This window comes from Macaca nemestrina, chromosome 3 (genome assembly GCF_043159975.1).
Source record: "Macaca nemestrina isolate mMacNem1 chromosome 3, mMacNem.hap1, whole genome shotgun sequence".
Lineage (NCBI taxonomy): Eukaryota > Metazoa > Chordata > Mammalia > Primates > Cercopithecidae > Macaca > Macaca nemestrina.
In genome coordinates this window covers 38,003,888-38,025,532 of record NC_092127.1, presented here as the reverse complement: position 1 = coordinate 38,025,532, position 21,645 = coordinate 38,003,888, and the positions used below count along the sequence as shown (strand labels likewise).

General features: G+C 46.2%; 2 protein-coding genes across 15 annotated transcripts in view; one reads left to right on the top strand and one right to left on the bottom strand.

Moving 5' to 3' along the window:
• FHIP1A (FHF complex subunit HOOK interacting protein 1A) overlaps nt 1-20,472 on the top strand; it is a 277,030-nt gene extending 256,558 nt beyond the window's left edge. For all 9 annotated transcript variants that reach the window (XM_011710586.2, XM_011710589.3, XM_011710587.2 and 6 more), the window contains 2 exons: nt 273-411; nt 6,019-20,472. In XM_011710586.2, coding sequence (XP_011708888.1) covers nt 273-411; nt 6,019-6,272 — 393 coding nt within the window. In that variant the 3' untranslated portion in view covers nt 6,273-20,472. The remainder of the gene's footprint in view (nt 1-272; nt 412-6,018) is intronic.
• Nucleotides 13,161-21,645, bottom strand: part of LOC105463473 (glutamyl-tRNA amidotransferase subunit B) — an 86,138-nt gene continuing 77,653 nt past the window's right edge. For all 6 annotated transcript variants that reach the window (XM_071092940.1, XM_071092941.1, XM_011710582.3 and 3 more), the window contains 2 exons: nt 16,327-16,461; nt 13,161-14,867 (listed from right to left, as the gene is read on the bottom strand). In XM_071092940.1, the coding sequence (XP_070949041.1) occupies nt 14,739-14,867; nt 16,327-16,461 (264 nt within the window). In that variant the 3' untranslated portion in view covers nt 13,161-14,738. The remainder of the gene's footprint in view (nt 14,868-16,326; nt 16,462-21,645) is intronic.

The window sequence follows — 21,645 nt, the reverse complement described above, 5'->3', positions numbered from 1 at the left end:
GCTAGTTTGTAGGGCATCTCTGCTCTAATTCATTTGCTTTCCTTCCCTGTCCTATTAAGCTCACTGTGTAGTTTATTCTAAACAAACTGTAGAGCTTCATTTAGTTCGATGTTTTGAGGGTGCCCTACGCAGAACACCCAGGCAGTTAAAAATGAGCCAATGTCTAACATCATAATAGTTTCCATAATGAGGGTTGTACCTGCAAGATATATTGATAACTGAGAGTGGAATTTCATGGTGAGGCATTAACATCAGTAATGCTGTTTTGACAGGTCCTTGCATCTGTGAAAAACAAGATTGAACAGTTTGCCTCTGTAGAGAGAGACTTCCCAGGACTCCTCATACAAGCCCAGCAATACCTGCTCTTCCGTGTGGACATGTCTGATATGACCCCTGCGGCACTAACCAAAGGTAAGCCAGGTTTCTCCACAGTGCCCCTCCTTAAATTCCTCCTCCACGTCCCTAGCCTACTGGCCTCAGTTCACAGACGCTGCACTGGCTTCTGGATCCTAGAAGCATTCAGATATTTTCATTTTTATGCAACAGGGAGGAACCACCTCTTCACATTCTTAATCCTAAAGAAAGGTCTCCCTTGCTCACACCTGGCCTGTTTCCTCTGTGGAGGGTCTAGAGGGGATTTGGTCTTTTAACTGAGAGTGGTGCCTGGAAGGAGCTGACGTGTAGGGTATTATCAGGCTAGAATAAATCACACAGCACACATGGGCCAGAAAGAGGCATTATGTGCACTCTCCGAGCCATTTTTTTGGGCAGCCCCTTCCTGAGGAGGGCATGTGTTCTCTTTATTATGTTTTCAGAGGCTCTTGGGCCAAAAATAAGTGTGCTTTAGGGCCCTAGGAGGTAAAACAAAAAAACAAAACAAAAAAACGGTTTGGACTGTGAGAAGTAAAGTTTATGCTCAGCCTAAAACCTCTCAGAGTGCCTTTTTATGAGCTCTAGAGGAGGCGTTAGGCCAGGGCCCTGGCAGAGTGAGGGGTGGGGGCAGGGGATGGGTCGGTGCTAGTAGGAGCACTGAGAATGGCTGGCCAGGCCCGGGAGCACCACTGCTGCTTTACCTTATCTAAGCTCTGGTTGGACCGATTTGCTGACCATTGTCCCCTGAGCTGTGACTTAGCCCTTGGTAGGAGCAAAGTAGGAATGCCACATATTGCACTGGCTTTTACTTTTCCACACACAGACCAATCAGGCTTCTTTGTGGCAGATGAACAATGGAGAGAGTAAGGCTCTTGGTCCTGGGCCAAAGGCAAGTGATCAGAAACAAGACTGGCAGTGAGTGGCGGAAATGAAACTCAGGGCGATTGTTCCACCTTTCAAAGAAGCTGGAAAGAACCCAGAACTCTGAAGGCCTGACGCTGCCCCTGTGCAGCTATTTGATCTTGTTCGCTTTACCTCACAGGCCCAATGTCCCTTGACTTTTCAATGAAGGATTTGTTCTCCATCTCTTAGGTGCTTTCTAGCTGAAGCCAGAACTTGGGTTGTGATGAGCCCTTAGGGTACTGCAAGGTAGGGTTTGAAAGAAAGGTAGGCCATGTGCCACTGGTAAAGTGAGGAGTTGGGCTTCAGGCTGTTGGACTTTGAGAAGAGCAGGCAAAGGCGTTCATGGAGGGAGAGGCCCTGGCACCTCTGTGGGAAGGTGGACTTCAGGTGCCACGTGGCCTCCTTAGACACACGGGTGGTCAGTGTGTGAGCTGTGTTCCTCCTGAACAGGGCGCATGTTGCTGCCACCCACCCCGCGAGAGAAGGTGCACCAGTTGCCAGTATAATAAACCACTGCAAAAACCCATTGGCTTAGCACAAGGCCATTTATGATTGCTTATGAATCTGTGTGGTCATCTGGGTGTTTTGCTGATCTGGGCCAGGGTGATTTTGCCTGGACTCGCTTGTGTGGCTGCCATCAGTGGGTGGCTGGATGTCTAGGATGGCCTCACTCACATCCGTGGCTGTTGGCTGGAGTGATGAGGGTGATGGGGATGTTCCTAACCATCCGGCAGAGTAGCCCAGGCTAGTCCATGCCACAGTTAATAGGGTTCCAAGAGTGAGAGCAGAAGTATAGGAATCTTTAGAGGCTCAGACTCAGAGCTTATGTAAGGTCCATTCTGCAGCATTCTGTTGGCCAAAGCAAGACACAGGGCCAGTGCAGATTGAAGAATGGAGCAAAAACCCTACCGCTTGATGGGAAGAGCTGCAACAAGTTGTGGGCATTCTGTAGCCTCCTAGACAAGGCCTAGTCTTCATTGTATTTTACAGTTTATAAGGTGCTTTCTCAGGTGGTCAATTTTCATTATCAAATAGCACTCTGAAAAGGGCAAAAAAGGTACCATTAGCTTCATTTTCATCAAGGAAGCCAAAATTAGAGGTCCAGGGTATTCAGCCAGGATCGTGAAACTCAAGTGCCTGAGCCCATCTTAGCTAATTCAGAGACGAGTGTACACACTGACCAACCTAGATACACTGAGGTACACTAGATACTCAGGGTACACTGAGCCTTAACCCCCACATTCAGGGAAAGGGTGAGGGTCACTCACACCTTGGGCTTGTCCTGGTTTCAGAGTATCTGGAGGCCATGATTGCAAAATATATGCCTGGGGAACTTGTTCTCACTGCCTAAGGTTGTCAAATTAGTTAGCTGGGTTCCATGCTCCTTAAGCAAGGTCTGTGACACTCCAGGGCTTTGACCTGTAAGAATCTTCTCTCTGGATATAACACTTTTCTTTCACTTGAGTTTTTTTAGATTAACTTTCTAACTTTTCCAGGTTAGCCAAGTCATACTCTTTCCCCACTTAAAGCATCTTTAACTGACAGAATGAGAGTTTCCTGTCCCCTTATACAAAGCTGACTTCTGAAGCATTTACTGTGACGTGATTTCCCATAAATGATTCAAATCTGGGAGGCCTGTTCTCACTGGGATGCAGAGCAGTTTACAATGAAGAATTATGGTAATGGGCCAAATATTTGGTGGTCCAAGTGTCTGCGTGCTCTGCCCTTTGCCTAATACTGCTGCCGGGGAGATGAACACATAACGTATCTCTCTCCTCACTTCTGAAATCTTCCCAGTATTAGTCTTGAAAACCTTCTGTTGCAGCTTTTCAGACCCAGGGCAACATTTCAGAAGCCATTCCTAATTCTGACATTTATTTATACTTCCCTCCGCCCTGCCTTTTTCTTCAGGTGTTCGTGCATGCTTGTTGGACCCTTTTATGAGGGGCGTAACTCAGGCGCCTGCAGCCAGAGCTGCTCCATCATGCAGGCCCTGCATTCCCTTCGCCTCCTGGCAGCCCTGTGAAAAACGAGCCTTCTCACTAATGCTTCCAACAGCGGTAAAAGTCTGTGTGGCCGCTGCTGCAGAGCAAGCGGATGTCCTGTTCCCAGTTCCACATTATTATTCTTGAGGCTGTTGGTCTCTGAGATTCAGCCATTTGCCAGGCCTTTCTCTTTCTACTCAAATACTTTCCAAACCACAGAGTAACAGTTCACTGTATTTACTTATGTTCAGAGCTCTTTTACTGGGCACTAATTCTAGAAGGGAGATCAGGTAGGTAATGTCCCCAGTTTACAGAGATGGAAACTGAGACATTCTGTGATGAGCTGGTGGCCAGGTAGGGACCATAACTCGGGTCTGCTTGCTTTTGAATGGAGAATTTGATGGTGCTTGGTGACACACTGAAAGGCCAAGACCTCGGAGGGGAGCCCGGGTCAACATGCTGCAGCCGCTGATGGAATTGTGCTATGGATCTCCTGGCCAGCCCCTGGTCTCCCTCACTGGGTATTCTCCTGTCTTCGTTAGTGAAGAGAGTTCTGATTCTTAGATTCATACTGAGTAAATGAGCCTTAGCAATGACACTTTTTATTCATAGCTCAAGCTAGATAAATGAATCACAAAACCCCTTTTTAGGGGAGAAGAGAATGAATGAATTTGAAGGAGAATGGGGAGATGAGGAATATGAGCAGCTGTAGGGAGCATCAGGAGTAGGGAAGACTGATGAGATCAGTTCTTTCACTCATTCATTCAGCAAATATTTATTAGCTCCTACTATGAATATAGTTAGTGTGTTAGGGGTTGCTAAAGACATGTTAGTGATAGGGCTCAGCCCTGAGAAAGGTTGGAGTCTAGTAGAGGAGATAAAACATAAACAATGTGAGGCTGAAGGGCAGTGCAGGCCTTAGTTGGTCAATAACATGGGGAGGAGGCTAGAATGAGACTGTTTGGGTAGAGGGCAGAGGAAGGCATAAAGACTATAGGAATGAATTCTGGGGGCAGGAAACTGGAAATTCATTGTGAACTTGGTGGCAACTGTACTAATGAGGATGATGTGGTAGCTGATACCCATTCAGAGATCCCTGTGTACTTTATACCTATTGACTCATTTAATCCTTATAACAACTCTATAAGCTTTTGGCAGGTGAGGAAATCGAAGTACAGAGAGGTAAAACAACTTGCCTGAAGTCAGCCAGCAAGTGGCAGACTCTGTGGTCTTAACCACTATATTAATAATGCCTCTAAGGCTAGTAAGATTTAGGTGAGCAGAGAAATGGGGCAGGGAATTCCAGGTGGAGGAACCAGCATGAGCAGTGCAGGTCTCGGTCTGGGAGTAGTGTCCACAGTGTCCCATTCACCACTGGAATGCAGGCCAGCTTCCTTTGTGAGCTTTGCTGGGTGCTTTGCTGGGTGCTTTGGAGAGTGACAGGGCCTGAGCTATGGTTGGGGATGAGAAGGAGTGCTCTCCAAGGTTGACATGTACCTCAGTGATATCAACACTTTTGTGCTCACTCTGTTGCCGGGGCATGAATTTCTGCTGAAAGGTAGCAGAAGACAGATTCTCAGCAACTTTTCCAGTTCTTTATGGCATTAAAGCTGTGATAAGTCTTAATCTAAAAGGATATTTAAAGCAGGAAAGTGGAAGTTTTTTTTTTTTTTTTTAGCACTAAAGACTATAGTAGTGAGATGTGGAAAGTATTATAAATGTCAAGAATTTTTAGTACTGTAGTTAAGCAACACTCTGAGAAGAGTGTTGAAAAATGGTACTGAATTCTAAGAAGCAGCCAAAATAATGAAGAACTTGAATATAATGATTTATAAGGAGTAATGAGATTGTTTGGGTAGGGGGCAGAGGAAGGCATAAATAATTCCTACAAATATATGAGGGCTGGTGATGTTCAGGAATCAAATAGGGAAGTTGAACCATTTTAATTAGTAAAAAGTAGTTTGATAAGAAAATGCAAATCACTTGGATATGTTAAAGTTTGAACTCATCTTAGGCCTATGTTATTGAAATTGAGATGGAAACCCTTGGCAACCCTCCTTCAATGTAGGCTTCTAAGCCATTTGATACTATTAATTCCCCATGGTTGCAGGAAGTTCTTACTCTGGTCTTACCAGCACCCAACTTCCCTTCCATTATTTCTGCTGATCTCAAGGAATCTTCCGCTCTCCTTTTATGTAAAACGTTGGCGGTCCCAGCCAGAAGAAGACTGGAGGTCACTGGGGAGCCTGAGAGGCTGGAGCACCCGCTGCAGAGAGCTTGGAGTGACCCAGCTCACCCAGCCTCCCTGCTGGAGCTATGCTGTGCTGTCAGGGCTTCACCGGCAAAGGGAGAACAGTCATCCCAGCATTGGAGGCTGGGAGAGCAGGTGGGGCTACTCATCGCCCCTTAATAAGCCAGTGACAGGAGATGCCTTTGTCAGTTTTCCCCATTTCCATATTCTGGCATGGAGGGTTCTTGACAAACCTATATTCTTTCCATGATTTCTGCGTGAAGTTCTTAGAAGGAATTTTGGGTGAAAGTCTCATATCACATGCTATATGCTGGAGGATATCTGTTGGGCAAATATGTGTGTCTTGGAGTGCACAAGGGCTGCATCTTCAGGATTTAGTCCAGTATAGGAACTGCACTCATGACTAGATACTCTCCAGCAACTCTGCCCCCAAACACATGCTCCACTGAAGAGGGTGGATGGGAAGGCTATGGAGGGACGCCATCATGGTCTTCTTTCTGCTTTCAGATCCCATTCAGGAGGCTTCCAGGACAGGAAGTGGCAAGAACCTTTTGGATGGACCTCCAAGAGTGCTTCAGCCCTTCCTGACCCACCGAACCAAGGTGGCTGAGGCACCCCCCAACCTGCCCCTGCCGGTGAGGAACCCCATGCTGGCTGCTGCCCTCTTCCCAGAGTTCCTGAAGGAGCTGGCAGCCTTGGCCCAGGAACACTCCATTCTGTGCTACAAGATACTGGGTGACTTTGAGGACTCCTGTTGTTAGCTTTTTTTTTTTTTTTTTAAATAGAGGTTCTTATTTTGTAAGGTTTAATGTCTTGACTGAATGTTAAATGCAAAGCTGCTTACAAAGATTTCTACTTTAATGTTTCCTGACAATACTTGATTTGTGGGGAGGGGAATTTTCTGTATCTTTCCTCTCTCTCTCTAGCCGGGCCTTTCCACCTTATGTTATATATAGAATGTAAGTCTCATAAGCTGGTTGCTCCCATGGCAGTTTTCTTTGCTCCGTTTTTTCCTCCTTATATTTTTTGGGTGTCATTCTCCTATCCCTTTGAGTGATTCATCTTGCAGCTCAGATCACACCAAGCAATATTGGGGTTCAGTGATGTCCGGAAGTGCCCCATGTCAGAATCCCAGCTGTTCAGCAGCAGCACCGCAGGAAGACTGTACACCTGCAACTGCGTGGATGGTCCTGTTGCCTCCTGCATTTTGGCCTCTGTTTTATAAAGGAAGAATAAAGACGGAGCCCCTCCTGCCTCCATCACGAAAGCACATATCATCTGTCCCTTTGGATTTTACTTCCAGGACGTGTGTTGCCTTATGGTGCCGGCAGAGCCACTGGTCTCAGCTCTCTGCCTGGGAAGTCGGATGTCCTTGGAGAGAATTTGGAATGCAGAGAATTTTTCTTATTTCTTGAGGGCTTACTTTAATCAGCATGACACTATCTAAACACTGAAGATGGCCTTATTTTAGTAAGATTTGCACAAAATTAAGTATACCTATGCAAACTGTTACTTTGGTTTTTAGGAGTTTTATCAGATGAAGAAAGTATGGTCTCACATATGTATGTAAGAAGACAGCCATCATTATTTTTATAAGTGTTTTATAAAAACAAACTGATTAACTTGTGAAGCCATTTCATAGTGGGTTTTTTCAGGGAGGGTAAGCTGGGTGGGATGGGGAGATAAACTAAATGTAGCCTGTAAAAACACTGGTCATTATTTAAAATTCTATTCGCTTTTGCTAATAAGCTGCACTTTGTAGAGAAACAGGAACTGTACAACCCACTTCGGGATCTTGGATGTAAATGCAAACAGGTCACCTGGAGCCCTGCAAAGCCAAGTGCCTGCTGGTGACTCACTCTGCATGGAAATGCTGCCTTCTGAGTAATGGGGTTCATTAGAAGGCCCCACCATGTTGTATGAGTAACCCTCTGCTGCTCTGCAGCCTGCTCCAAGAGGCAGGATTATACTTAGAGCCCAGCCATGTTAAACCACCACCAAGAGCGGAAAACACAGAATAATTGTGAGCTGAAAATGAGACCATAAACAACTGATTTTTATGGATATCAAATTCCACTCCCCTCTATTTTGGGCCCAGTTCTGCAGGTGAGAAGCAAGTAACGGACGTGAGCCTGCCGGTGTGGAGGGAAATTGGAAGCCTCGGCTCTCTCTGTGCTTTGTGGGCGTCTCTGTGGAGCCCCGAGGGCAGCCACAGGTCTGTTGGTTGTGCCTCCGGAGCACTGGTTCAGTCTTCATCAGGCCCCTCATGCACAGGCAGGGCAGTGGAGGAAGGAACCACACCTGTGATGCTGTGGAGCAGTGGAGGCCCTTTTGTGCTTCAGGAATCTTGAAGCAGCTTTGTATTGAGCAAATGAGAAATTGAGAGCTGGCCTGTGAAATGACAACAGGAGACCTGACCCGGGCAGGGTGAGCTGTTGGGAGCCAGCCTTGCTTTCGTGTTTCATAGTCCAAGCAAGACACCAAAGATTCCTACTCACCGTACATTTCTGTTTGTCTTGACAAATGGTTTGCTCAGCTGTGGTGCAGCAGCCAGAAGGGATGAGGCACAGCAGACTGACCTGCTCCTGGCTTCCTGATGTCTGTTTGTATTTGCACAGCCCACAAGTCTCCATTAGAAAAGAAGGTAGCTTAAGATAGAGAAAGAGGAATAGTTGAAGATGGAAGTGCGGCTGTAATTTGTTATACTCTAACTTTGTTTTTGCACAAGTATTTATCTTCTTGTTTGGACTTACAAAGTCATAAAATCTTAACGCCACATCTGGAAATGGAATTCTTTAGCTTCGTGGTTTGATTTACACCTCTCTCTATTATCTGGTGGTGGTGTTGATTCGTCTTGAATCCATATTTCTGCATTGGTAGAATACCATGGTCCCCTTTGTGGAAGGTTTCCTTTGGGAAAAGATTGATTTTGTGCGTCTTACTGTTTTTTTCAATAGGTACTGAAATAAACTTAATGATTTTGTTTTTTTGAGACAGGGTCTTGCGCTGCCTGGGCTAGAGTGGAGTGGTGTGATCACAGCTCACTGTATCCTCCACCTCCTGGGCTCAAGTGATCCTCCCACCTCAGCCTCCTGAGTAGCTGGGAATAAAGGAACGTGCCAGCACACCCAGCTAACTTATTGGTATAGTTTGTAGAGATGGGGTTTCACCATGTTGCCCAGGCTGGTCTTAAAGTCCTGGGCTCAAGCGATCATCCCGCCTTGGCCTCCCGAAGTGCTGGGATTACAGGTGTGAGCCACTGGGCCCAGCCTGAAGTAGACTTACTTTAAATGACGACAGAGATGACTGGTGTATGCAGTGACAGGCAGGAGAATTTAACTTCCCATGCTGGGGTGCTGGCAGCAAACTCATACAATAACGCTAACTTCCTATTTGGATGTGGAAACCGGCTCATGTTTCTGAATCCATCACCGTCCTCAGAGGTTTGTGTCCATAGTTTTGCAAAATGAAGTCAGAAAATGGAGCTGGACATAGAGAGAATGGGAAAACCCATGTGGCTGAGTGAAATAACTAGAAGTGGGTTTTTTAGGGAGCGACTAGACATACCAAAAGAAAAACAGCAGAGAACTGAGTCTACCCACAGGAGAAGAGCCAATCCTGCATGGTTCAGGGAGGTGAACATTGATCTAGGTGGATATGAAGAAACCAGGGAGTGGGTGGGTGAGAGTGGGAACTCCTTGTCGGGAAAAAAAATCATTGGCAGTGAGGTAGAATATTCCGGTCCTAAAGTAAATTGGCAAGCCCTTAGAAATATCTTTTTTTGCAATGAGTTGGGGGGAAAATCTTAAATATGTTTGGCATGCTTAAAAATATGGTCCGAGAGTGTGGACACGTCTCTGTGTGACAGGCTCCCACACCAGTCGCTGTGCCCCTTCCTGGAAGAACGTAGGGGAAGAGAAACTGTGGGTACTGCCCCCTGACGCAGCCCCTGAGCTGGGGTCACTGCGTCTGGCCTGGGCGGGAAAGGTGAGATAGCCAAGGGTTCCTAGAGTATCACAACATTAACCTCAATTCATAATTCAGGGCCTGACTTAAAGGTCCAGACTGAGTGACTTCTGTGGTTCAAATTGTATGAGAGCACTGAGATATTTAAAATTGATTTTTTGGAAATGGCCAAGTAAATGTTTTTAAAATTTTACACAAAGAAATTCCAGGTTAGATTCACCCTAAAACATAATTTCATGGCTGGTAAAATACAATTTCCCAACCATGAAATGGGAGTGCTGGAATAGCCAGTTAGAGATGTGATTTTTCTTTACCATTAAATACCTCCTTTCCCTGGTATTTAGAGGAATTGTGAAGTCGTCCCCATTTTGTTGAGTATTATTTTGGAAAACACTTTGATGTGCTTGGGTTGGAGTGGATGTCTGTCAGGTGTTAGGATGCATTCAGTATTTTTCTAGGTCATCAGGAGTACCCTTTCCTTAGCAGGTAGCTTTTATTTAGGTCAGATATAGTTGGTTTCTGTCCAGGATAAAACATCATGGAGCCAGGGTCTTGTCAGGAAAGCATCCTCTTATGAACAGAATCTAGAACACGCTCCACGAATATTGAGGTTGCCTGTTTAATTTGGGCAGCCAGTGGGTACTCCGGGTTGAAAGTTGTTTCCAGTGTCTCTGAATCAGCTTGGCTGTCCCGTCATGTGGACTGATTCTCAGGCCTGTTGAAGGTTTAGGGTTGCGGATGGCCGTCATGTGGACCGATTCCCAGGTCTGGTGGAGGTTTAGGGTTGTGGATGGGCTGATCTTCTGAATCTGGATCAGCGTGTCTAGGTTGTCTTCAGGAGGGAAGCACAGCCACAGCAGCCTGGACAAATCCAGGGCTTTAACAATGGCATCGTCCTCTGGGAATAATCAGCCCTTAAGACGGTCACTTGACATCATAGTTCTGGTGAACTATCTTTATTTGGCTGCACCCCCTTTTAAGTAAGCCCTTCATTTTAAATGGTCCCGGTGTGGTGTTCAGTATCTACATATGCCCCAGTTCTCATTTAAGGGCAGTTCAATGTAATTGCTAATTACCAGCCCTGTATTTACTGAAATGGCTGTCTGTCATGCTTGCCATTTTTATGAAACACTTTACTGCAGGTCAGCTATTATTGCATGTGCTACTTCAAGTCACTGGCTCAGGCTGGTGTCATGTGTGGTTTGCTGCAAACAGCAGCCTGTTTTGCAGTGTGAGCTCTTCCTGGAAACAGCAGTCTCTTGTAGCTGATGCCACATCAGCTTTAGGTCATTAAGAAGATATTCTAGGCCCCTTGTTGCTTCAGCCATCAGTCTATAAATCACCCAACACTAATTCTCCATCAAGTCACTGCTTAAAACAGAACACTGTCAAACCAGTTCACGTTCCACCCTTAAATCACATCGTTGAGGAAACATTGTAAGAGAATGAAGTTGACTCTTCCCCCTCCCCTTCTTTTTGAATGACCATCGTAAACCTAATGCTTTAGAAAGAGCTCTCAGAAGACTGAGAGTGGTTTTTAGGATAATTTTGCCTCAGTAAATCCTCTCTATGTTCAGGCACTTACTAGGCCATTACTTGTTTTGGGACTACAGATTATCCTGGCAGCTCATTAACTGGATAAACAGGACTATAGTGAAAGATTTTCAGAGGTTCTTTAGGGAAAAGGAGCAGGACAGGATGGGTGGAAGCCTTCAGTTCTTTGACCTCTTGCACCTAGAATCCTAAAATCGATCAAGATTTTAGCTAGGACTGACCTTTCCTAGCTTGTAGGGTCACTGTGAATTTTGTTCCTGTCTTAAAAGGTTTAAGTAACCTAGTTCACTATTACCTACACAAGTAACAAGACGGCCAGTAGGACCTGTCAGCATGACTTCAACATGCACTCAGGCATCTTTCGGGGAGTTTAGATTTACTGTATCACTTCAGAACACAACAAAGATGATGGAGGCTCTTAGGCCAGATTAAACTTCGTGGAGCGGAGGCTGCAGAAGTCTCTGCTGCTTAGTGTGTCAGCTGACTTTTTACTGGGACAAGTCTATGAAGGGCCCACCTGTAACAAGGCCCCTTTTTGCCCTGTGGATATTTTGAAAGAGGGAATTTGGTGTTGACAATCTTACTTACACAACTCTCGCTAAGCTATTTGACTAAGGGTTTCAATCAAATGCTTCCCACCTCACAGGCAGGGGTCAGCTCTGTTTGCAAATAATCCATGAATATGTTTGTCTAAAACCTGCTGAAGAGGCACGGCAGCCACTTCCACGCTGCTTTTGGTAATGGGTAAAGAACACAGCCTTTCAGATAGATGTGGTGGCTTTTCCCCAATAGTTACTATGTAGAAACTATGCAACTAAATTCAATGGAAATGAAAGACACAATATGAAATAGCGGGGCATGGCCGTAAGCTGTCCTGAACTATCCAACTCAAAGCTGAAGGAGGGCGTGTGCTTTTCGAGCCGTAAGCTGTGTCCTGAACTATCCAGCTCAAAGCTGAAGGAGGGCGTGTACTTTCCAAAACTTCGAGGCCTTCTTAGTAATTATTTTAGCAATAATTACTAAAATGTTAGTGGGGTGGGGGAGCTCAGCTAAAATATCCTTATCTGGGTGCAATAATGATCTAGGTTCTTTTTCCTAGGCCTGGGCCTACACCTTGAAAGACAGGAACAGAAGTTCACTTTGATGTGTAACCCCGGACAGAGATTAAACAACTCTTTTCTATACCCAGAATGTAGAAGCCTAGTAGTTGGTATCACCAGTCTCTTCAAAAGGGCCCCACAAAAGCTTGTCCATTAATTTGCTTCATACAGTAAGCGAGCTTTTACTGAATACTGCCTCTGTTAGATAGCATGCAGAGTGCTAGGGCTGACACATTCCTGCCTTCCCACCAGAACCCTCCAACCTCCTCCCCAGGCAACAGAACACAGGGTTTGGGCCTGACCAGGCAGAGCTGGTTCAAGCCAGCCTGGGGCAGAGCCAGTTTTCCAGCACACTCCAACTTCTAGTCAGAACCTCAGCATTACACACCCAGCCTACAGGTGTGTGGATTCCTGAGCCAGATGGCAATGGCATCACCTGTGGCGCCAATTCATACATTTTAATGAGATTTCTCCCTGAAGAGTGAACCAGTAGACCAGACTAAATGCACACTCATGCAAGAATATAAAATTGTATTTCAGAGGCCCCTTTACAAGCAGAGCCATCTTAGCGAATTTCTTGGGGTGTTAATGTAAACATATCTTCAGAATATCTCATCGGGTTTCAGTCAGAGCCATGCTTTGGTTTTTTCCTAGTTGCAGTGATATCAACTTACAAGGTTTGGCTTTCGGGATTTCAGAAGCTGGCATTCAAGACAACAGGCAATTGTCAGAGCTGAATGAGAATCAGCCTGAGCAAATCAAGGGCTTTAACAACGGCATCTTCCTCTTTGCGGTTTTCACTTGACATAATAGTTTTGCTGAAGTGTCTGTGTCTGGCTGCACCCTCTTTTAAGTAAGCCTTTAATTTTAAATGGTCTGGAAAGATCTTTGATACTTTCTGTAAGGTTTAGTCACCAAGAAGCCGGAACTTTTGGTGAAAATGGAATTTATAAAACGAAACTGAACCTTATCCTTTCTTACAAAATAAAGATCCTGTCAGACCCTAGTCTCAGACCACCTTTGCCCATGTGTAATTCAGAGACTTGCAGAGCGAGGAGAGAACTGATTCAGCCTTACTCTCTTGTAGAGAGGTGTAGTGAAAATCATGTTACTTTAGACCCAGTAGTTTTCTGGACCGCAACAGGATGCGGGGCACCTGGCTTCCAGGGTAAGGTCACATAGTCTCTTAAAATTCTGTCACTAATTCTTTTAAAAGATTTTTTTTTTTTTTTTTAAAGTCACCTCCTCATGCCTGTCCAAAATGAACCACACAACTGGTTACCTTTCTCTGCCTACCTTTTGGGCTGGGGAAGAGGGGCCCCGTTCTCATCACTCTCAGGGAAGTCCTGAGCAACTGTACAAGCCAGGAAGCATGAGTCGCTGAATTGGTGATGGAGGGGTGTCCACTTTTTTCTAGTTCCTCAGCTGCTTCTGGAGCAGCGTTCACAACGGGAATATTTGTACTGTCCTTGGTAGGCTACAGGTTCACAGCTTCAAATCAAGGCCTCCAAGGATTTTCTTCTCTTACATCACAGTTTTGACAAGTACGCTTTTAAAAAACAACATTTGCAAAACTGGTCTTTAAGGACGTGAGTCAGAGGTAACAAAGGCATATACCGAATGAAGGTGTGCTCCGGTGCAGTGGAGAGAACAGTATTAGTGTCACAAGCACAGGGGTGCAGACAGTCCCACCTTCATTGTCATGCCTGCAGCGCACCACCATTATCGTGAAAGGTCAAGATTGTGATTTACTAATTTATAATCTTATTTCCAAGCAAAACAAGTCAATTTCATGTTACAACTTTTTTCTTGTTTCTTTTTATCTTGTTTGGCCTGAGGGTTGGGGGAGTTGGGGGGAGTTGTCAACTGCACAATCTTTGAAGTGTAAGTTAATTTTTAGGTGATATTTCAGTATATATTTTATTGATTAAACTTATTTGAAAATTTACTTTTTAAAATTCATTTATTCTCAGACCTGCGCCTTCTGGGATGGGTAGGGAGTTGAACAGGCAGTATCACTTCTATTCAGTCAATAGGTTGATTAATTCTAATAATATCCTCCTTTCCCACCCTCTTGAGACATCCTTAAACAAATGTGTGTTTATACCGTGCCAGTTTATTTGGTTGTGTTTTCATCTTTGTTAACCTGTGTTTAGGTCTGAAAACAGTATATCCAAATTACAGTCTCTCTTGACCACTGCTAATGCCCACCACCTACGACAATGGCTGGCCCTTAGGAGTTGCTCAAAAATATTTGTTGAAGGAACTGCAGAATGAAAAGTTTTCTTAGAATGGGTAACAGTATCTCTAACATAACATTTTATTTAGTTTAAAATTCCTTAATACAAGAAGGTGTTACTCCTTAACCACTGCTACAGCCATCACCGGACCCTCCTGATGTGGATGAAGCAGGCGGGGGTGGCTGCCGGTTGGCTGTGGAGGCACCTCCAGGCACAGGGCCCAGAGGGTGAGAACACTGGTGATATATAACGCCACAGCTGTGGCTCGGGACAGGGACTGACAGGGCACATGGGCGTCAGCTTTCACAGGATCCTGCTGCCAGTCAGGCTGCACTGTTCTCCCTTGGGCATGGGGACCCCAAACATCTCACGAAGACAGCTTCTTCTCCAGGATCTCCTTTATCATGGCTGGATCTGCTCGGCTTTGGGTCGCTTTCCGGACCAACCCAATCAGTTTATTTATAGCTCTGGGGTTTCCCTTCTTCAAATCCATTACCTAGAAAGACAGAAATTACTTAAGAGGAGAAAATGAAGAGACTCATGCCCCCAAATCCCAAACTAAGGCTTATGTTTACTGAAAATTAAATTCCGCTTATTTCCACTAGTATTAGATATAAAATGAAGAACAGAAAAAGGGGAGGGGCCTAACTTCTGAGTAGGTTTCTAGGCTCCTGTCAAAGGAGATTTTTGCTACTCTGCTTTCTGATTAAAATGAGCAAGAAGTGATTGCTGAAAGCCAGAGAAGCTGGCACGTGGGAGGCAGGGCCCTCTCCTCTGGGATGCCACAATGACCGGAGGATACTGAGTCTGGGGAGGGATAATCTGAGATGAATCACTGCATCTAATCAGTGAGGAGACCTGTCTGATTCTCAGTGACGTTCAGCTGAAATGTGCGGCTTTCCTTCTCCCCGTGCTCCCCACCACGAAGATCCCTTTATCAGAAAGCAGATCTACACACTGGCTAAGTCTTCCGGAGCACTGGGTCAGGGGAGTGTGCTGTGTGGGTGGGGGGAGTGAGGAAGCCAGGAGGCACTGAATTCTTATCAAATAGCCACTGACTGTTAGGGCCACCGCACGACCTCCTGCTCTGCAGCATCTCCAAGGGCAATGACATGAGGATCTGCACTCAAGTCCCGCAGAACAAGCCTGAAACTACTAGCATGTCTTTATCAGTCACCACAGATGAGGCAGGAAGACGAGGCTGCTGAGGCCCGGTGCAGGCTCACTTTCCTTATCGAGGGCTCTCTACAGAGCTGTAAGTGTCCCCGGGAAGCTGATGGGTGGGTGGGTATTATTCTGAGAAAGTGGCTCACAATTTTTTTCCCCACTGAAAAGTATCTCTAGACAATACGATAAGACTTGGGGAGGAAGGGATGCCACTTGTTTTAGCTTTTCTGTCTTGTGCTGTGCTAAGAACACAAAATGACCTGGTTTTCAGCCATGCTCCTGTCAGGGATTTTCTCCACAATTTATAAATACTTTTCCCTTCTGCCTTTCTTCCCACTTCTTAGAAGCATGAAGCCGAAGTTCCTGTACTCTCCTTGATCTGCAGGCACACCTGCTGGTTCCTTACTGGGAGGTCCTTAGGAAGTAGCGCTAACCACACCAGATTCGAAATGCCGACCCTGGGAGAGGGCGACACACCTGGGAGGTCACAGCTTGGATTTCGTGAGCTTGCTGACACCCTTTTAAATTACACCTCCATGGAGAGTAAACTCCAGGGGTGGTATCCTCCTTATAGGAAAAGAAGTTGTGTTTTTCCAATATCTACCTATTTCATCTCTTCTGACCTTAACTAAAAAGATGACAATGAGGGAATTGTAGATGAAACTGGGCCAGTCATTCTTAGGAAGAGCCTCTGGGCTGCCACAGAGAGTGATGGCGAGGCTCTTGGGCGTGTCCTGGGGCTGGCTCTGCAGGTGGCTCTGACCCTCTCCCCCGCCCAAGATAGTCACCACTTGAGGATGGGCCTCCATCATGGAGTGGCAGAGCTGCTCCAGTGCCCCCCGGTCCTCCATCAGTTCAAGCTGCTTTTCTGAAACAATCTGCCCTGGAGTCTTGCCTTCCCTCTTCCACAGTTCCTCAAACACCTATGGGCCAGAGAAGGGAGAGGAAAGAGAAATGAGAAGTCAGCTCTTCTGCCAGCTCCATTTGCACTGCCGTGCTGTGTGGAACTAGGGTGGGAATGAGCAGATTCAATTAAGACCCCGCTGCCTAGGCCTGACCCGAAGGGAAAGGGCGCCTGGCTGCCCTGCCAGGGCCTTGGCTCTCCTGAGGCATCCCTGAGAGCAGGGCTGGGGAACAAGGCCAGCTAGGTGGAATGAACGCGCCTGGGGTCTCCTCCTGAGGCTGACGTCTCCCTCAGCACAGGGTATGAGAGGACTCGGGCCAGCCAGGTGCCCCCGTGCCCAGACGGATGGTGAGTCCTGCCCAGCTGACTTCACATGGGAGGGGGGCCGCGGGAGGCGCGGAGATGCCCATCACTCATGGGCGCCTGCTGACGGGAATCGGAGGGCCAGTGATGGATCTGTCTCATGGCCACTGAATTAATTGAGGTGACATTTTGGTGAAGGATGGGGCCACACAGCCTGCAGGAGGTAACCACAGTACTAAATAAAGTCCAGAAACAGCCTGCTGGGAAAGATGACTTTAGAGGGGCAGGAAAGTAGCCCCATAATGAAGATACAAAATGGCAAACTGAAAACATAAATTAGAATCCACAGGGGCCTCCTGGCCTACCACATTCATCTCCTACAGGTAGAGCCGGATCCAAATCAGACTAGGATAATGAACGCTAATGGTCGGTATATTTTTCTACTTAAAAAATGACAACAACAAATCCCCAAACTCATCAAACCCGAGAAAAAGGAAACCATTTTCAAGGAAGGCATTTCCCAGGGTAGCTGTTTTCCTCATTCCTCTTGTCTTCTAGCGAAAGCCAGAACTGGGGGCAGGGAGGAGGGCCGCCTCTGTTGGTCTCCTGCCGGTGCCACCTCCATCCAGCCCACAGTCATGACTGAACACTGAACATTCCCTGTTACCTTGGTGGCTGAGATTGGGCCAACCAGGAGCCATTCCTCCTGGAAAAACAGCTCTTCCATAATTAGCACGAACAGCAAAGCAAATAAAAGAGAGATGCTGAGTCTCAGCAGGGCTCAAAGTCTTCCCCAATCTGAATCAAAACAAACCACAAATACTTATCACCGCTGGGACAGGCACTGCACCTCCAGCCTGGTGCCTCGGAACGTGTGCCCTGACGGTGGCCAAGGAGGTGTGCTTGGCAGGTCCTGGGTAAGCTCCCCACAGGGCACCCCTCTGCCGCTGCCCGACTGCTCAGGAAAAGCCTGGCCCTACTCTTAGAAAAATATAGAACGCACACGCCTCCAACTCAATTCAGCAGATACGTACGTGGCCTGACAATGAGGAAACCATCGGGAGAAGGGGGCACAGAAGCAGGAAGAAACTTCCTCAGTCTCAACATGCGTATCAGTGGAGTGTTGGCAGCAGAAGCACTGGGGACCTGGATGGCATTCCATGGAGCTGCCCTGTAAGTCTGAGGAGTCTGTCTGCCCCCTTTCTCTGACACGTTTAGTTTTTGAACTAGGACTTAAATTTTAAAATGCATTTTCTAATGATAAAAGTTAATACACATCCACTGCAGAAAATATAAGGAAATACAGGAGAGATCAAAAGAGATCACTGGAATTCCCCTTTCTTCAAGAAAACCAATGTTAGTATTTTGGTGTTTTTCCTTCCCATCTTTTTCTTTCTGTTTTGTAACATACTTGTGATCATAACATATATTCAGTTTGTGTCCTGCTTTTTTGCATTTATCACAGAAGTACTTTCTTAATAAAAAGATCTAGTATCCATCAGATGTATTTATCATAATTTAATTAATTATCCCCTTCTCATAGATATCTAGACTTTGACCAGTGTTGATTTTGTTCATCTGCACAGACTCCCAAAAAAGCTCCTAGCTGAAAACCTGGCTCAAAACAGAAACCGCCTGTAAGGACTTGCTCATGAAAAGTCTGTGCAGCAGCTTCCTCCAGGAAAACCAGGTGGACTGACGAGCAGCCTGTGCCTGGAAGTGGGCGGGGCCACTCCTGGGTCTGCCTCTGCAGACACAGCGCAGGCGATTTCTCTGCGCCTGTGGTAGCTGCTGAAGCACACAGCAGACCCTGAGCATGCCGGCCAGCGAGCCAGCCTCTGCCTGACGGGACCCAAAGATGGCTGGATTTGCCTGGGCCAAAATAAGCACAAGAGTGGCGGGGTGCTTGGGGATCACTTCCAATCACACCATTCAGAAGGAGAAGCAGTGCACCGCTAGGACAGATGCCTTCAAACACAGAGGCTGGCTGCTCCCCGAGAAGGAGGGCCAGGCGGGGTGGGGGTACCAAGCAGTGACGCTAGAGAAACATCATTCAGCAGCCTCCTGGAACCATGGGAGCCCGGTGGCTGAAATGTTCTTCCCTCCCAGAGTTAGAACACATAATGTTAGTTAACTCCACAAATTAGTGCAGTGGCCAGTCGAGGCTCCCAGTCCCCAGCCCCTTGGGCTTATACAACAGACGCTGGTTGTCCCATCCTCTGCTCAATCCTATTTAAGACAAGGATTGTGCACTCCTGGCTGGAGTCCAGGAGGGTGGGAGCCTCTGGGCGATAGTGGCGGGACCCTGTCTCCAGGCCAGACTCTCCTGCTCCTGGCCCTCTTGACACTCACAGAGTGGCCTCTGTGGCAGCCGAGCCCTGTGCTGCAGCATAAATCCTCAGCTTTTGTCAGTGTTTAATCACACCCTGAGAAGTGATATCCAAGTGCAACTGTTTCTAGCCAGGAGCGCAGCTCCCAGGCCCTGCTGCTGCCTACCCAAGACAGATAGACGTAACAAGGAATTTCTAGCACAGTGCTGGTCCTCTGTGTTAATAAATGGCCAACCAGGAGTACTGGGTAACGCAAGCTGGGAACTCCCCATCACACACAGACGCTGAAGCCAGCTCTGACACATGGGGCAGAGACTCAGCCTTTGGTTCCCTGAAGACTGACTTTACACACCCTCTTAACTGCCACCCAACTGTTTCTAGCTAAAGCTATTTTTGAAGTATCCTGAAAAGGCAAGCACACAAGCCTCTAGCCTCTCCCTGCCTGTCCTGGGTTTCCAAGGTCAGGATACGGAGGAAAGACGCATTCAAGGGACATGGCAGGGAAGGAGCTGTGACAGTTCCAGAGAAAGGAGTCCCCTTTTTGGTCAAAGGCAAGTATTATGAAAGGTTACTTTTCTAGAAAGGCACAAACATCAACCCAAGCCCCTAAGAAAGTGGGGCCCAATAAACTGTGCAGATAACGAAAGCACTAAAAGAGAGGAAAAGACATCTAGTCATCTGTAATGCAGCTTTGGTGCATGATATATAACGTTTTGTACATTGAAAGGTTTTTGGCGATTTCTCTTTAAAGCAGACCCCAAAGTAGACAAGAGATTGGTTACTATGGAACGCTTGTGTGATAAACGCGATTTCCATTTCTGTGGCACCCAATTCAGCTGGGTCTTGCCAGAAACGTTAACTGGACGATCCTCAGGGCATGCTGGATCATCTGCATCTGTTTCAGACGTGCACGAAGGAGATGCACCTACACCCCATACAATTTCCCTTGAACCATGACTGACCAGCCTTCTGGACAACATCCAGGGCGAGTCACAAGAGGCTTGGGAATCCTGGGAGGCTGTTTTCAGGTTAGTTGTGACTCTGACAGTTTGGGAGTCTGATGTGTCCAAGCTGACCCCGTCTTTAGTGAGGGGAGGAGACAGGGTGCCACCTGCCACTTCAATACGCAGCCTGGGTCTTGTGAGGGGCACACGGGATGCTTTTGTCTACAGTTACCAGGAGATAACTGCTTGTGATTATATATAATTTCCCAGCTTCTATTTCTGATTCTGAAGAACAGGGCTGCTTCGTGGCAGCAACCTCTTAACTCCCCTGGCTCTGGGGTGCTGAAGGGATGAGGTTTGTAAATCTCAGGAGCATTGGCAGGACACGGGAGGAGGGTGCCGTGAAAGGCAGACGGAATGAAGATAATGCACAAGGAAGAGGGTAAGAGACAGGCAGAGAAAGGCAGATTCATAACCAATTAGAGCACAAAGTGGGAAGTTCCTTGGAATTCAGAATTCTGCTCTCAGAAGAATCAGGACAGGATTCTTCTTTCTGTGTATCTGCCATCCCTAGGAGTCAGTCACTCAGTCACCTTTCTTCCTTATCCCCTGGTCATCTAATCACTTAAAGGAGCCTCTTCCAGTTCTGCCAGAGGAACACCAATAACCAGTAGGATCAGAGAGTCTCTGTTCTCGCTCACAGCTTTCTAAAACCCAAGCCATGCTTGGACTCTTCTTTTAAATTTGGAAAAACAATAACTGCAACATATTTTTTCTTTTTTAAAAAAGTACACTATAAAAATAAGATACAAAAATATTCTCAACAGATTATGGGGATGCAAATCAAATCCACAGTGAGATACGACTTCACACCCACTAGGATGGCTAGAGAATCAAAAAGATGGACAACAACAAGTGCTGGTGAGGACATGGAGCAACTGGAACCCTCGCACACTGCAGGAGAGGCTGCAAGACGGTGCGGCCATTTTAGAATATAGTCTGGCATGTCCTCATAATGTGAATGAAACAGCATTAGCATATTACCCAGAAATTCCATTCCTATAGGTATACACCCAGCCTACGTGCAAAAACTTGTACATGAATGTTCAAGGCTGCATTATTCCTAATAGCCAAAATGTGGAAACAACTCAGATGTCCATCAGCTGACGAACGGACAGACAAAATGGAGCGTGCGTCCATACAATGGTGGAGGGGCTCAGCAGACGAGTGGCCCCATTTAGCCCTAAAAAGGGGTGAAAGACTGATGCGCGCCGCAACACAGATGGACTTTTCATAAAATGTCCAGATAAAATAAAAATAAATAAATACTACAAAATCAATAAATACATAAAATATCCAGATAAAATGTTCAGGACACTATATAATTAATAATAAGAAATAAAAAAGTACACTATAATTTCAGTTTTTGAAAGTCTTTATTGCTATCCTTCGTTCCTCCCTCCTACCTTCTTCCTTCATGATGTTCATCTAATATTAAAGGTAGTTATTTCAAGGTGGTAGAACCTCAGAATCTTGGTTTTTCTGCATTACTTATATTTTTTATAATCAAATATACTACTTTCCCCCAGAAAATCAGTAATTTCCTAAAAAGAGAAAACAAAAGGT